The 17963-nt window shown below is 35.6% G+C and overlaps 1 protein-coding gene across 1 annotated transcript in view; it reads left to right on the forward strand.

The window, feature by feature from the left end:
- GORASP2 (golgi reassembly stacking protein 2) overlaps positions 1 to 17963 on the forward strand; it is a 31686-nt gene that overhangs the window by 4694 nt on the left and 9029 nt on the right. Inside the window, exons 2-6 of the mRNA XM_014846604.2 lie at positions 10825 to 10905; positions 12009 to 12212; positions 12732 to 12818; positions 13553 to 13683; positions 16949 to 17081. Of these exons, the coding sequence (XP_014702090.1) occupies positions 10825 to 10905; positions 12009 to 12212; positions 12732 to 12818; positions 13553 to 13683; positions 16949 to 17081 (636 nt within the window). The remainder of the gene's footprint in view (positions 1 to 10824; positions 10906 to 12008; positions 12213 to 12731; positions 12819 to 13552; positions 13684 to 16948; positions 17082 to 17963) is intronic.

Genomic DNA, 17963 nt, shown 5'->3' on the forward strand with positions numbered 1-17963 from the left:
CTCGCTAATCTACATGAAATCCTGTGGGATCTGACCTCAGTACTTATTTTGAGAAAGTGAATTCCCAATATTTGATAGTCATAATTTTTTCTTTATTCTACTAACGTGGTGTTTAGCAAATTTTTTAAACTCGTGCCCCATCTGAAAAACATAAATATCTCACTACTGCCCCCTTCTCTTCTCATTCATTCTGCAAACAGTGTGTAAAAAGAAAACAGTTTAATTATTTGATGTGATTTTCCAAATATAAAGTTACAATTGAAAAAAGCTTTATAAACACCACCTAAAGACTCTGACCTGCTCCCAAAATTGATCTCTTCTAATAAAAGGCTGCAAAGTTGTTTAATTTTTAAAGAATAAGCATTCTTTGAAATTGCTTTCAAGTATAGAAATCAGAATATTTCAGTTTATTAATGCCATGGAATACAATGCATGTGAACCTTAGGGACATTTTTAGGAATTGTAAGTATCATTAGATATAAACTTTTCCAGATATCATTAGGCCTTGAACAAATTAGTGTCATGTTGTTTATATCCACATTCATATTTTTTGTCATGAAATGTGTTTTAGTATATGGACTGTCATCCTCAGGATCCTCATTTGGGGAGACCTGCTGTTGGTGGGTACTTAGGTTTCTGTCTCTGGTCAGTAAATAGTAGAATGCACAGCACTCGCTCTAGTGCCTTCTGGGTAGGATACTGACAGGGCTGTTTAATAATTCCCCCCAAATTTTCCTAAGAATTGAACTTAGAATAACCACTAACATCAGTACATTCATTGTCCTGGCAGTAATATTCTACTGAAACGATTATGTTATTTTGATTCATTCACTAATAAAATATTGGTTAACTATCTGAACTAGAAAATATTTGTCCATGAAGGTTTGATAAGTGCTTTGGAATCTGACTGTAGATTGCCTTGGGAGGACTTGTTTTCGAACAACATGTGCAGAACCAAACTAGTTACTTTGAGACACTGTACACATCCCTCTTGGCATTGCAAATAAATTTACTGTGGCCTGAAGAGAATGATGCTGGGGTTTGTTTCTGTTTTAAGCACCAGTGAGAGATCATTCAAGCATATTATCAGCAGTAAGGAACCTTGTCATCTTGTGGGCATGAATACATTGAGAGACATAGTAGGCCGCCAGAGACCACCCTTGGGAATCACTGGATTCTGGTGTCAGCTCCATCACTTCGTTATATTTTCTTGGGCAAACCCTTCAACTTCTTTGAGCTTCATTCTTTTTATCTGAAAAGTGAGGGTAAGAGTAGTGCCTCCTCCACCTTTTTTACTAAAAACTACATTAGGTATTGCATATGAAAATATTTTGAAACAAAAAATTGAGCATGTTAAATTTCTTTATTAAAACAGTGCTGTCCTTCATTGGTTACCCTGAGGGTTGGATGAGATATTCCATGTAATGCACTTGACATAAGGTCTGGAATATGATAAAGACTCAATAAATGATAGCTGATGCCTTTGTTATAAGCATTTGCATTATTGTATCACCCATTGAGAACCACTATTCTAGTGGCAATGTCAGTTAAAACATTCTTGTTGTAAACATTTTAAGTAGTATTTCCATTTAATCAATCATTCAGCAGCTTCTTTTTGTCCATCTATCTAACTTTGTGCTTTACTGCTGTTTAAAATGAGTTTTGGATCAAATCTGACCATTAATTTTATAAATGTGCCTGTTAATTTTTAACATTCCTCATTTTTAAGGAAATTTTACATGTGTTTTTTAAAAGGTAGTGAGAACCAGTGTCTATTTCATTGCTTTGCCACTGTGTTATTAAATGTGTTAATTAAAATGACTAAAAGAGTCTATGTAATTAAAATGATCTTGCTGGGTTTCATCTACACTGGAGAATCTGTAGATAGCTTAGTGACAGTTAGACTTATTTCATGGTGAGTTATTCAATCTTAGACTGTCTAGTCAGCCTCCTCACCTTACAGCTAAAGAAAGGGAGCGCAGAGAGATTGTTCCTTAGGGTCACATAGCAAGTTTTCTTTCCCTTAAAAAGCAAATACCTAAGTTGGTATGAGATGACAGGTTGTCACAGTTTTTGCTTCTTTTGAAGCTGACTTCAGTTTGTTTCAACATCATTTTCCTAGTGTACAGATCTTTTCTAGGAAGCTACTATGTATTGATGGGTTTTGATTTCCTTTTAGTTACCATTAGAATTGTATTTCAAATTGCTTTATATGTTACAAGTAACATCATAGGGTCAGTGTCAGGAGAACATGCTGTTTGAGTTGTTTGGGTAGAACATGTGAGCAGAATGTTTTAGCAGGTGAGGCTTGAACTCTTCTAGTCCACTGCAGAATTATTTACCACACGTTTGTGTCAAGTCCCAAATAGGAAGACTGGCCCTTTTCAGATGTAGAAGAGCTCCCTCCATTCCAAAAGCACCTTTTTATAACTATGAAGGATTTAGGGTTTATTTTTATTACATCGCATTCCCAAATATTTTCTCATCATTTTGATCCCCTGAGCACACACATATAACACGAGGCTTTATGTGTATAGTTGAAATGAGTCATCATTTAGATGTTACTTGGATTGAATTTATTTTTTAGTCTTATTTAATATCTCTACTGTTTTTAAAAACAGTACAAAGGTGAGAGTATTAACCTTAAATTGAGAGCTAGAGGAGATGATGGTGTAGACAGAAAGTCAGTCAAAGGGGCTTATCTGCCTTCTGTGTGTGGAGAAAGAATTTGTGGTCCAGTAATAAAAAGGAGACAGTTACACATTCCACTGAGCCAATTTTATGGAAACATCTCCATGGTTAGAAAACTTAAGGGAGATAATTCACCTACCAGCCAGAAACTTGGTTAAGTGTATCTTTGTGTATCACCTTATAGAATAGCCAGTCTGATGATATCCTGTGTTCTGAAAGTAGCCTTGTGGTTGCCTTTCTTTCTTTAAGGTAGCAGCCCTGTATTCCTCAGCTGTATGTATATAAGTAAATAGACCAATGCAATTGGGAGAATGCCTTCCCCCCACTCTACTCAAACTCTTCCTCCCTTCTACTCTGCTGTCCCTCTCTCTCCCAAGCCAAGATTTAAAAGAGAGAGAAAGGTTCATGCCAAATAACCCAAACCTGGTATAAAGTACTGTTGTACTTTTAATCCCGGAAGAAGAGCTGGGTGCTTCACTGGAAAGCAACCAACATAGAACAATTAGATCTGTACACAGAGAGAAATTCATTCTAAAGCTGGTAAAACTTCATAATCAGGATCAGAAGGTGAGGAAAAGTCAAAACTTTAATTGCTTTTATTACCTGAAAGTTGATTAGACAAAACAGTTAATGGTATCTTATAGGGCAGTTTTTCAAACTTTTTTTTTCAGCTCAAAGTAAGAAATATATTTTGCATTGCAGCTAGTACATGTTACTACATTTCCTGGAAAATACCCTTATTAAATCATGAACTTTTGATATTTGTCTGTTCTAATATTTTTCTATTTTGCCATTTGTCTGCTCTATCGTGATCCACGAAATTGATTTCAACCCACTGAAATTCCCCAGAGTAGTTGAATGACACCACTTTAGAGATTATTTATGTATTCAACTTCTAATCATTGGTGCTAATTTTTTTTTAACGTAATGAGGATGGATGCCCCTTCACTGTGCAGTTTCCATCACAAGCTTCTCAAATTTTGCTTCTTGAGGAGTAAAAAATCTCTATCAAATTTCGTCTTTCTTACTGTAGCTGTTTTTTTCTAGAGTGCTTATGAGAGCAGTATTCCTTTAGTGTTGTGATTTTTATTTTGGTAACATAACTTCAAAATGTAACATTTAAACTTTTATAAGTGCCAGTAACTGTGCTCATAATTTCTTCTACCTGTCCATGTTTTGGTTACATTTCTAATTATCATTTTATAAGCAAAATTGCTTTTTAGTATTTTCAGCTGCTTTGTTAGGTTTCTTAATTGTTCCAAGTAAACCATGTGGCCTGAGAAGAGTTGGAAAAAGAACAACTTCAACAGGCTTATTAGAACTCTCAGGGAATGGTTTTGTATAGAGTTGGACTTTTCCTTAGAACTGAATATTTTCTGCTTTAAGTATCAAAACTAGGTTATAAGAAAATCCGTTTTTAAAATGTACTGCCTGCTTCTCAGCATCATAGATAAGTGCTAAATATAATTTGACCGCTTTGTGTCTTATTTATTATGATGACCATCAGTGTGCCACATTGGAATACAGATTATACAGTTATTGCCTAGACCTGTGCTGTCCAATACAATAGCCTCTAGCCACACATGGCTATTTAAACGTAGGTGTAAATTAGTAAATGAAATTAAAAATTAGTTCCTCTGTCGCACAGGCCTCGTTTCAAATGCTTCATAGTCACATGCAGCTAGTGGCTACCATATTGGACAGCTCACATACAGAACATTTTCACCATCACAAAAAGGTCTATCTAAACAACTTAATGGCAAAGACTTTTTTATCTTTGTATTCTCTACAACAAGACACCATCACAGGTATACCCTTCATGTAAGTGCACAGTAAGTACTCAGTAGGTAGAATTTGATTAAGTGACTCAGACTGGTGGTTTTCTTTTTCTTTTGGTTTTTGATTTTTGTAATTTTTATTTCTTCTCACTTTTTACCAGCTATCATTTTTTGCTATAATTAAGTGGTAGTAGTGTCTCTTTCCTCTTTCGCTTCTTTCAGCTATTATTCTGCCTATTGGTGCCTTGTAAATTGGGTAGCCAAATTATGTAAATAGAGTTTGAGTGGTCATGAGACCACAGTTCTGAAACTGTGTTCCTTATCGGTGAGGTGTTGGGTATGTTCTTAGATTATAGTAATTTTGTTTCTACTTTTTGGATAAAGGGGGAGCATATCTTAAAACTTTTTATATTAAAAAAAGTGCACGTAAGTGGACAGCTTGATGAATTTTCGCAAACAACACAGTCTTGTAACCAGAATCTCATTCCTTTCCAGTCACATCCCAACTACCCCCCACCCCTCAGGGTGAATACTATCCAGATTTCTAACAGCATAGGTTAGTTTGGCCTGTTCTTATACTTTATATAAGTGGAATCATGATATGTACTCATTTGCATCTGGCTTCTTTTGCTCACATACTGCTTATAAGATTTATCCCTGTTGTGTATTGTTACAGATTTTTCATTTCATTAATATATGTTATACCACTGAGAGAAGACAACAAAATTTATTTATCTATTCTGTTGGTGGGCGTTTGTGTAGTTTTCACTTTGGGGCTGTTACGAATAATGCTGTGGACATTATGCTGTATATATCTTTTGGAGGACATATGTATGCTCATTTCCATCAGATGTATAATAAAGAGTAGAATATTGAGTCAAAGGTGTATGTATTTCAATATTAATAGATATTGCCAAATAGTTTATTAATTTACATTCCTACCAGCAGTAATTGAGATTTCTGATCGTTCCATATCCTTACTAACACTTTGTGTTTTCCATCTTTTTTAGTTTGGCCATTCTGGTAGGTGTGTAGTGGTATTGCATTGTGGTTTTAATTTGCATTTTCTTGATAACTATTGAAGTTGAGTACATTGTTGTATTTATTGGCCACTTTGATATCCTCTTTTGTTTAGTATCTGCTAAAGTTTTTTCCCTATTTTTCTATTAGGTCGTCTATCTTTTCTTTTTAGCAGCTTTATTGAGTTATAATTTACATACCATTAAATTCAGCCTTTTAAAGTATACTTTATACTGTATACTTTTAAAGTATACAGTTCAGTGGTTTTTAGTGTATTCACAGAGTTGTGTAACCATCACCACAGTCTAATTCCAGAAGCTCTTTATCACCCCAGAAAGAAGCTTCATACCTGTTAGCAGCTACTCCCCATACCTCCTACCCCCAGCCCCTGGCAACCACTAATCTACTTTCTGTTTCTCTAGATTTGCCTATTCTGGACATTACATATAAATGGAATCATACAGTATGTGGTCTTTCTGACTGGCTTCTTTTACTTAACATAATTTTTTCAAGGTTCATTCATGTTGTAGCATGTATCAATACTTCATTCTTTTTTATTGCTAAGTAGTATATTCTGTGGGTGTACCACATTTTCTTTCTTTATTCATCAGTTGAGGGACATTTGGGTTGTTTCCACTTTCTGGTTATTATGAATAATGCATTTATGAAATTTGTGTACGTATTTTTACATGGGCATACTTCGTTTCTCTTGGTTATGTACCTAAGAGTGGAATTGCTGGGTCATATATATACATATGTACAGTTATAACTCTTTGTGTTTAACACTTTGAGGATCTGCCAAACTGTTTTCCACAGCAGCTGCACCATTTTACGTTGCCACCATCAGTGTGTGAGGGTTCCAGTTTCTCCACATCCCTGTCAACCCTTATTCCTATCTTTTTTATTTTAGCCATTCTTGTGGATGTGAAGTGATATCTCATTTGGTTTTTCTGTCTGCCTGTCTTAATGCTTTGCAGTGGTTCTAAATTTGTTCTGAATAAGTTCCTTGTTGGGTGTGTAGTTTTCACTCTCTTGTGTCTTTGATGAGCAGAAGTTCTTAGTTTAGTGTGGTTTAGTGTATCACTTTTTTAGTTTATGATTAATGCTTTTGTGTCCAGTTTAAGAAGTCTTTTCATCTCAAAGATACTTAAGATCTTTGATGATCTCAAAGATAGTCTCCTGTGTTTTTCTCTAAAAGCTTTATTGTGTTACCTTTGACCTTTATATCTACCATCCCTTTGAAATTGATTTTTGAGAGAGAACATTTTAAAAAATTATCTCTCTCCTCTTCCTAGCTGACACTTTACTTCTTTTTTTCTTTTCTTTGTTTGAAAGGGATGAGGGATAGTTAGTACATGGTTAGAAAAACAATGTCTGGTGTTCAGGAATTAGTTGATTATAAAGATTTGCCTTCAGGTGGTGATTGCTGAGTTAGGAAGATGAGCTTCAGATTTGTAAGACTCCTATTATATATCAGACTTAGCTAGGCATTTCAGAAACTTAAACTTATTGACTCTCTGCAATATTCTTGTAAAATAGATGACATTATCCCTTACTTGCAGATGAGAAAACTGAGGCCCAGAAAGGTAAATAAACTTTCCCAAGCTCACAAAGCTAATAAGTAGGCAAAGCCACAGCTAAACAGCAAGTCAGTCTGGCTCTAAAACTCGAGTATCGTTTCACTATATGTTTTTTCAAAATCTATTTGTAAAATCTTAATTATTAAACTTTCAGATTTAACCTATTCATCTTAAATTGCTATGATAGATGGCCCAATAATAAATGTTAAATGGCCTATGGAGTCGTGTGTGTGTGTGTTTTTTTTTTTTTAATAAAGATGGTTTGAAAGAAGCAGACGGTGAGTCAACAAAGGAGAGATCTTACAGGGACAGAAAGTATTGAAGTGGTAATCTGATGCTTGAGAGATTAGGTGCCTAAGAGATTCTTGTCAGTGGATAATATTGCCAGAGAAACTTACCCGTGTGGATATTTAATTTGCTGTGTTGTAGATCTTACTTTCCATGCTATGAGATGTAGGAAATTTCTGTTAAGTGTATTAGAGTTGGAGAGCTGTTTTCTTGGGCTCCCTCTGCTGGCTTCCTAGCAGCAATTAAGATACTTGATTGCCAGAATTGTGCTGGTACTAATGATGTATTAGGACAAAAATTAATTTCAAGGTCCATTAGAAACAGAAAGGAGATTGATATTTGTAGCAAATGAAAATGGAAAAACCGAGTTAGAGGATTATTTAAGTTTATTTATTTATTTTAGAATTCAAGTTTAGCTATTGAATGTTTCTTGAGTTATGGGCAAAAGTACTTCTAATGGTATTGGAAACTTTCCATTTCAAACAAATAGTGGTAAAACTTTATACTTGAAGGCGACATGATAAGAATCAGTGTGTGGGATCAACTTTCTAAGTTGTTGATGACATTACAAAAGTACTGTCTTTACAGAGAAAGACAAACACTGTATGATTTCACTCGTGGAAGATAAATACATGGACAAAGAGAACAGATTAGTGGTTACCAGAGAGGAAGGGGGTTGGGGGGGTGGACATAAGTAGTAAAGGGGCACGTACATATAGTGACTGACAAATAATAATGTACAACTGAAATTTCATAATGTTATAAACTGCTATGACCTCAATAAAATAAAATTTAAAAACGTCCTGTCTTTAGTCCTTTTTAGCTAAAAAGTAAACTTTTGACAGCCTCAGTGGAGAAATCTGAAATTGATCAATGGACTAATTGGTTTCTAGAGAAAATGGTCATTTGGAAACACTCAGATTCAGAGAATTAGGTGATTAGATGTGGACCCTATTAAATGAGAAACTCCACTCTGAGGGGACTTCTAGGATCTATGGTAATTAGCCCGTTTTCACACCTGAGGCATTTCACACCTAATTGATGGGCACAAGATGACAGGCATTTCACACCTTAGTAGAACATGACTTTTTTCCCATGACTTTTCCCCCAACTAGCCGATCTCACTTTTCTTCTCCTATTAGGTCCAGGCAACTACCATTTTCCTTTCAGAGTTGCCATTTGAGGAGAAATCTGCCTGCCATTTTGAGTTCTAGACGTTTTGCTTGATAATACATAGAACACAAAATATCCCCCATTTAAGAAAACTTAGTATGTAGAAACTAAACAGGTATGTACTGATTATTTTTATTAGAGTCAACACCTTTAAATAATAAATCCCTTTGGTATTTAACTTGTTTAATTTTCAAAAATGATTTCATCCCAAGTTTGCAGGAAAATTTGCAAGATCAAACAGTTTTACTAAGTTAAATATTGAACCATCTTTATAATGGACGACTAACTGTTCCTTACTGTGACAAATGAAGAAAATCTAGTTTTACTTCTTCAGGGGCAATGATAGTATAATTTGCCTTTAAATAAATAAAAAGTAACATTAGTCCAAGAAGTAAACATATCATTAATCTAAGAGTAAGTGTCATTAATCCAAGAAGTCTGGTATTAGAGGCACATATTCTAGGAACAATCTGGGTTCCAGTTTGAAAGCATTAGAATGATTTGTTACTGTGTAAATAGCTGCAGCTTTGGTTATTGATGAATTTGTGTATCTGTTATTTGCCTAAGCTCAGAATTGACTTTTAGAACTTTTTGGACTTACAGAAAATCAGCCTACAAATATCAAGGCAAACTTCATTTTCATAGCATAGTTTTGGCAGTATCTAATAACATCAAGCAGAATAAAAATTCCTTAATACAGTATGAAAATATTTTGGAAGAGGAAATGCAAAGTAGATTATATTAACTTTTTACTTTTTTGTCATATTACTACTGTTACTAGCTACTAATATTTTTATTACTGCAAATTTAATACTTTATTTCAATCCATTTCAAATTTGGGATGCTAAACATTTGAGTTGTTGAGAAGCTGAGTAATCTTAATCTTCCATTTAAAGTCCTCTATAAGTCTGGCTCCAACGTTTCTTTCCAGCCTTCTTCCTAGACTAATAGTTGAAAGATGGACTTTTGAGTTTCCCCTCTACCACTACCGAGCTATGGGACCATAGGCAAGTCATAAAATAAAATAAAAGAACTGCACAAAATCCTTGGTTTTAGCACTTTATTTGAATTGTGGAGAAACTCTTTGAGAATCTGAGAAAAACAGGGATCTTTATACCCTGAAAACTGCTGATTTGTACAAAATATTGCATAGAATTTCAGGAGCTGCAGGGTTCCCTGAAGCCATCCACAGACCTCAGTGTAAGATCCCTTGGCTTAGAGGACTTCTCATTTTCAAAATCTGTAATTCTGTATTTCTATCCCACACACCCTGTTGTCTCTCTATACTGTATTATGATCCTCATTTTTCAGACTCCTGCTTCTGGATTTTTACTCATTATTTCTTCAACTTTCAGGTGTCCTTTCTTATCTATCCCTTTATCCATCTTTACCTTTGAAAGGTACCCCCCTTTTAAGGTACAACTCAAATTTGTTTTTTTCTGTTAAGTTTCTTCAATCAGGATTAGTCTTCTCTTTAGCACTTTGTACCTCTGTTATAGCCCTTAACCTGTTTGGTCTTGTATTACACTGATTAAAGGGCTGTGTGTCCTCTGTCTCCCCTTCTTCTTTTCGCCTGTTCCTCAGCAGATTATAAATGTCTTGACTTCCATGGCTGTCTTCCTATATTAGCTTTATAACTGAATGGTGCCTTGCCAGTAGTAATCATGGAATAAATGCTTGCTAAATTAATTTAGATTTGTCACTTAATTATAATGATTAACTGCTACGTCATGTGCTAAATGCTGGGAGGATTTAAAAGTAGAAAGTGGAGGCCAGCACTGTTGCTGAGTGGTTACGTTCGCGTGCTGTGCTTCATTAGCCCAGGGTTTTGCTGGTTCAGATCCTGGGCGCGGACATGGCACTACCCATCAGGCCACGCTGAGGCAGCGTCCCACATAGCACAACCAGAAGTACCTCCAGCTAGAATATACAACTACGTACTGGGGGGCTCTGGGGAGGAGGAGAAGAAGGAAAAAAAAAGAAGATTGGCAACAGATGATAGCTCAGGTGCCAATCTTAAAAAAAAACCCAAAAAAACGTAGAAAGTGGTATGAAATAGAACCATAGAGGAAAGCCTCATTTATGAGATGAATTTGAAGAATGGGTAGAATTTAGGGAGCTGCAAGGGCATTATCTGGGAGAGATGAAGAGAAATGAGAGAACTAGTGTGTACCGCTATTTCCTTATCGGTAAAATTAATCTATTTTTACTGAAAAGAAATAGGTATTAAAATTTAGCTTCTAATTTTAAATTAAGTTTTGCATTTTTCACTTTTGCTGTTTTTATTTTTACAGGTACAAGAAAATTCCCCAGGACATAGAGCTGGACTGGAGCCGTTCTTTGATTTTATTGTTTCTATTAATGGTTCGAGATTAGTAAGTTCAGCTTTTTGTAGTTTTTCCTATGATATTTTGTAGTCTTTTGAAATGAAATTTTTCAGATTCTCTGGGATGGATGTTTATTCTTTAGTTACAGACATATAAAGTATGATACCAGTTTGTAAAAATAATAATGTGTTAGTAAACACATGAAAATGTCAAATATAGAATACTATACCTCATACTCCATTGATTATTTTAAGAGAATCAAATCACTGGAGACTTTCAGTTTATATGTTATTTAATTTTTTTTAGCAGAAAGAAATAGTTAAGATGAAAAGGTTTGCTTTTTCAAAGATGTCAGACTTTTGTAGGTTATTGACAAATGAATTAGTAAAGACTCATTATCAAATAATTTTGTCAGTTTTCTTGGGGCCTAGTTCTATGTTATATGAATGATGTTATTAGAACCAAAGAGATATGTTCCCAAAGTGCAGAATTAAAACCACTTTTTACAAGTTGCTTTCAGTTTATCCATAGTAAAGGCCTATAACAAGGAAATTATATAATTTCAGCAAAGGAAGTTCTTATGACAGTAGCTGCTTGCTTGGTTTATTTTTTCACAGTCTTAAGTTTTTGTTCATTACTTAACATCTCCTACATAATGGCCTTTATTCATTTGTGTAATGAAATATTTAAAATATTGCTTCCATTGTCTTTTAATGCCACTTCTTGATAAATAAGTAAAGTGTATATTTAAGAGTAAAGTCCAAAATTAAACTTCAACCCCAGCAAATCTTTTAGATTTTAAAATCAAAGTCATACCAACTCTTAATAATGTGACTTCTAATAGAGTGTTTTGGTTTTTTATCACTGAAGCCCTAGATCACTTCAGATAATGTTGAGTTGAAAATTCCATAATCCATACTCAGCTATTAGAAAAAAAGTCAGAAGTTGTTGCTAACATAAGAGTTATTCTTAATTTATTGACATTCTTTTACTTAGAGGAACATATGAACATTAATGTAACCTTTACCTGTTGAATGTTTTATTTTGTGTTGATTATTAATATTACACCAATAGGGCCGTAGGATGCTTAAGGTAAGATAGTTAACATTAAATTTTATTTATTAAGAAAGATAATTTCTATGTGTTCACAGAATAAAGACAATGACACTCTTAAGGATCTACTGAAAGCAAATGTTGAAAAGCCTGTAAAAATGCTTATCTACAGTAGTAAAACACTGGAGCTGCGAGAGACCTCAGTCACACCAAGTAACATGTGGGGTGGCCAGGGCTTGTTGGGAGTGAGCATTCGTTTCTGCAGCTTTGATGGGGCAAATGAAAACGTTTGGCATGTGTTGGTAGGTATCAACAGTGAGCTATTACTTGCAGTTTAAGAAGCAATGGAGAAAGGGGTTTTAACATGGTTGTCTCCAGTTTGGTGAGATTATAGGGGTATTATTATTATTAGGCTATTTTTAGTGTCTGAAAATCAGAATTCATTGCTTTTAAAATACCGATTAACTAAAAAACAAAAAGAAACCTGAAGAGAAGCAAATATAGGTGCCTCAGAACTATTTTTCTAATGATTTATCCATTAGAAGAAGAAATCTTAAAGCAGATAGCTACAGGAATGTTTTAAATATTTAACAAAGATTATGTGATTTTTATGCTTGGGAGATTTAAATATATATTTATATAAACTCTATGTATATATATTAACTACACTTATATAGTTTCCAGTGTCTCACATTATCTCTAACAAGACAGTTAGAAATATAGGGTTTTTAAAATCACTGTAATTGAGGACTATGAACTATAAAATTTGGAAGATTATTTTATATACATTAATTTCAGGGTATGTTTTTGTGTCATCCTAGGAAGTGGAATCAAATTCTCCTGCGGCACTGGCAGGCCTTAGACCTCACAGTGATTATATTATTGGAGCAGATACAGTCATGAATGAGGTAATTAGTGTGTTTATTTATAATGAAAATTATGTAACATTTTCTCATTAATGTTTAAGGTCAGAAGTATATTTGCATACTTTGCATTTAGAGTTGAAATGTAGCTCTTTGCTGATCAAGATAGCTTGTACCTCAGGGTATTAAATAGAACATCTGGGAGGTGTCTTATTAGTTGCTAAAGCTTTGAGGAAAAACACATACGGTGTGGCAATTGTACAGATTTTGAATATGGCGTACAGAAATCTCTTATATACCTCAAGACTAAATCAGATCCTCATTTTGGTTATTCATTTCATTTTCTGTTCTCCTTTTTAAGGTGACAAAATTGGCTCTCCTCTGTTAGTCAGATCCTTTTCCTTATCTCTTAGCCACTGGAAGTATATATTGCTAAATCAAAAATGAGAGAAAAAATAAAGTGCCCAGATAACCAGGTCTTAATAATGGAGAGTAAAAGTAGAATATGTAGCATTTGAGTGTAGAAAAGTTTTACGAAAATTGTTGAGTAGGTCTTAGAGAACTGGACATAAGATCTTGCACATAGTAGATAGGTAATATATTGAATTAAACCTTGCTTGGAGTAGTGGTTTTAAGAAATGATTTTTTTATGTTTAGAGATAGGGCCCAGAATCTATTTTTTTTTAAGTTCAGGTGATTCTGATATTAGCCAGATTTGAGACCCACTGTTTTAAAGGTCAGTAACATAAAAACATTTTTCTCCTGTAATTCTTTTGCAGTCTGAAGATCTATTCAGCCTAATTGAAACACATGAAGCAAAACCATTGAAACTTTATGTGTATAATACAGACACTGATAACTGTCGAGAAGTGATTATTACTCCAAATTCCGCATGGGGTGGAGAAGGCAGGTAAGGTCATTTTTTTAGACTAAGTTGTGACTGCTTAAACTTACCAGTCAGATGTGTTGTAAACATTGATTGTTTTTATTTTGAAACGAGTTATTGGCTTCTCATAAGATTTCTCTTAAGAAAAGGAAAGAGCTGACCTAGAATATTGAATCTAATAATTCTTTTTTTTTTTTAAAGATTGGCACCTGAGCTAACAACTGTTACCACTCTTCTTTTTTTGTTTTTTTTTTTTCCTGCTTTATCTCCCCAAATCCACCCAGTATATAGTTGTATATTTTAGTTCTGGGTCCTTCCGGCTGTGGCATGCAGAACGCCACCTCAACATGGCCTAATGAGTGGTGCCGGGTCCACGCCCAGGATCCGAACCAGTGAAACCCTGGGCCGCTGAAGCAGAGCGTGCAAACTTAACCACTCAGCCATGGGGCCGGCCCCTAATTCATTTTTTAAAACATATATTTAGGGAGGATGGTATATACTATAGTCCTTTTCCTTTGCTAATCTAATAGCTAACAGCCTTTCTGTTGTTGTTGTTATTTTAATAAAATGGTTTTTAGTTTTGTTTTCCCAATTCCCCTCCTTAGCAGTGAGACAACACATTGTAACTTTCTCCAGCTGCTGGGGAATTTTGTTAGTATTTTGTAGAAACTGTTGGCTTTCCAAAATGGACAGGCTGATTTGAACCAAAAGTTAGACAAAACACAGAATTACAACAACAATAAAAAACAATTTAGAAAGAGGATCAAGCCAAGCAGATAAGCAAATTTAATAAAATCAGTTTTCCAGGACTGGTCATCAAGTCAGTTCCCTAATTTCAAAAAGCCAGACCAAAGAAGCTGACTTACATTGTTTCTTTAGATCTTTCAGCTGTTGTTTAAATTGTACAAATTTTTCATTATTTTGAAACTCTTAACAGCCTTTTTTAATTTGATGAATTATCAAGCATCAACCATAATTATAGGAAAGCCTAGGGTTTGGAAACTTTTCCAAACGTTTTGTAAATGGTCCAGCACTTGCTGGGAAAAGGATAACTTAGTCGATGTAGGCAGAGAAAGCCTGTATTTCCTCCCAATATCTTTACCCACGCTACCTAAAATTCTACAGCTGAATGTATTTTGCCACCCAAGTGCCAACTTGTTGCAATTTGAGAAAATGTGATAGAAGCATCATCTTAAGGATCTGGCCTATCTGGGAAACAGTGATCAAGTTATCATTGTTTATTGTACAGGTTTGTAGACACCTAGAAATATGATCTTCTCACAGCTTTCAAAATTGATTTATTTTGAAAGTACTGCCTCATATAAATTAAATTTGCAAAGAAGCTGCTGTATTCATTAGTTTGGTAAATTTTCAGTTTACAGTGGAAAATTACCCCCTCTCCAGTTAGATGAATACTCAGGTCAGATTAGTACCACAGGAAGTGCTTAGTGACATGAAATCAAAATGCAAGGAAGAGATTCTGTGGATGGTGAAGTCCAACAGCAAAAAAAATCACTAGTTCTTTCATTTTTAGTTACATTGACTAAATACCGCTGTATTCTTTTTCTTGGAGCCCTTCTTTTCTATTCTCAGTGGCAGTTATTCCTTTTCTTTGGAAGACATTTTTCCTTTGACATGGCTTAGTACCGTTGTTCAGCTCTCACTTTAGACAAGCCCATACAGATCACATTCCTGAGTCCGCCTTCATTTGGCATATGTGTGCCTCTGGTTTTCTTTCCTTCCTCAGAGGCTGACTACATTTCATTTCATTACATCATATTTCTGTTAGTTTCATTCTGGGGCTATCTTTAAGTTTGCAGAGGATCTCGCTGTTGCCTCAAGTGCTTTCTCTACCACTACTTTGTTATTTTGATTAACAAGCACCTTGTATTAAAATGCAGCTACCTCTGAAAGGCTATCATTGATTAGTCTAAATTATTTAATCTTCCTTATTTCCTCTAAGTCTGTCTGAGATCCAGTTCAGTGAGAATTGCAGTTTTGATGGTAGAAGGGAGGAAAAGTGAAAAAAAAAGGAGTGAATAATTTTGTAGTATGAAGGATCATTGTGGAATCAAATCTGGATGAGGAAGAGCTGAAATTGGCCACTTCCTGCTCTCCCAGCTTTCAGTGGTAGTGGTACCCATGGAAATAATAGATGCTGTGGCAGGGGAGAGGCACAGAGATATCTGTGCATGGCCTATTCAGAAAGTAGTTTGGGAAATAAAAGCAATCATATTGGGAATGTAAGTTGGAACCTGATTGTGAAGGACCTTAAATACCATGGTCAGGAATTTGGATATACTTCAGACAGTGGGACTGTGATATTATATCAGTGGGGACTCTTAGGTTCCAAACAGTAGAATCTGACTATCACTGTCATAAGCAGACATGAATTTACTGATATGGAGTCACTCATATAATCAAAGAAACAGCTAAAGAATCAGGCTTGGAAAGGACAGGACTCAGAACACCTCTAGGGATTTAGAGAGGACGGACTAACTGGCAGTTTCATCAGTAGTCTACTGAAGGGATAAAGCCGTTTTAGGTTTTTCTGTCACTCCCAAGATTTTCGCCCGTGGGCAAGAGAGGTGGGTTGGCCTGACTTTGGTCATGAGACACTCCTCGGTTTGGGCAGGACAGGCCCCCTGATTGATGGTCCCACCAGTGCTGCAAACTACGGCAGTGAAGTAATTCTCTAAAGGAAAGGAGGAGGAAGGCATATTGGGAGGCCACACGACTATGGAAAGAAGCAATGCAATCGTATCTTACTAGAAAAGTGCCTCGAGTGGCAGTGGGAGGATGAACTAGAAGGAATCTGGATTAAACATACGTGACAAATGATTTGTGTCAGGTTCTGAATGGTAACTATGGGATATGTAAATGACATCATCATGTAAAAGTGCTTGAAGCTCTTCAGTGGAAAGGCTGTGTGTCATTCATTCAGCAAATAGTTATTGTGTCTGCCATGTGCCAGGAACTGTTATGGCTATAAACAAAATAAGATCTCTGCCTTCAAGGACCTTAACATTTTATTGGAGGAGACAGAAAATAAATAAATACACAGTCTGTTAGATGGTGATAAATGCTTGAAGAAAAATAAAGGAGAGTAAGGGTAGTGTCCATGCTGGGAGGGATGGGTGCTGTTTCATAAAGGGTGGTCAGAGGAGACCTCTGATAAGATGACATTATTTAAAAGAATGGAAGTGTGTTTGTATTTGTGTTTCAAAACTTCAAAGAAATGCAAGCTGTGATTGATAACAATAACTTTAAGAAAAAAATGTTTTCATAGCCTAGGATGTGGCATTGGATATGGTTATTTGCATCGAATACCTACACGCCCATTTGAAGAAGGAAAGAAAATTTCTCTTCCGGGACAAATGAGTGGTCCATCTATTACACCTCTTAAAGATGGGTTTACGGAGGTGAGATAACTTTACTACCTGATTATATCAGTTTCCACGAAAACCAGTGAAGCGCTGATGTGTGTGGTGGTGGCACCAATTGAGATAGGGCAGATGATGAGTGAAAATTGATCATGTGGGATTTGAAGTTCCTGTACATATCCAGATGGATATCCTCTGGGTCTGGATTTCAGGAAAGAGGACCAAGGCTAGAGATACAGATTTGGGAATCATCAGCAAAGAGAGGTAATTTAACCCAATGAACATTGATAAAAATTTTCGAAGGATTGGGCCTGGGGGGGTCAGAGGACTGAGGGAGGTCAGAATCTTGAAAATTCCTAGTATTTAAATGGATGGGCAGAGAAAGGGGATCCAGCAAAGGGAGCTCGGGAGAGGTCCAAAGGGAGAAAAAGCTTCAAGAAAAAGGGCATTGTCAGTTATGTGAGGTACTGCAGAGAAATCAAGTGACAGAGGGAGTGAAAAAAACATGTCCTGGCCTAGAGCAATTTCAAAGACTTAGCAGGGTGCAGATAATAAATTACAGGGGATTGAAGGAGAACAGTGAATGATAAGGTGATGGTAGCTGGTGCTTACTATTTCAAGAGGCTTCACTGGGAAAGCAAAGAGAGCTAGGTGTTTGGGGACTGTTACAGGATCAAAGTGAAGCTTTTTAAGGAATAAGAGATATTCGTGCAGGCTTATAGGTTTTTAAAACATTTCCTGTGCAGGCCTCATGAGACAGTTAACTCTTGTCTGACAACCAAATAAAAACTAAAAACCCAAAAAGAAAATGCTATGTTGTAAAGAAAGGTCTGCTGTCACTGTCATTTTGTGGTACACACTTTGGCCATCCCCAGTTCTAGAAGAAGTGAGGCGGGGCTAGTAAGAAGTCTAACCTCTCCT

Source organism: Equus asinus, chromosome 4 (genome assembly GCF_041296235.1).
Source record: "Equus asinus isolate D_3611 breed Donkey chromosome 4, EquAss-T2T_v2, whole genome shotgun sequence".
Taxonomy (NCBI): Eukaryota; Metazoa; Chordata; class Mammalia; order Perissodactyla; family Equidae; genus Equus; species Equus asinus.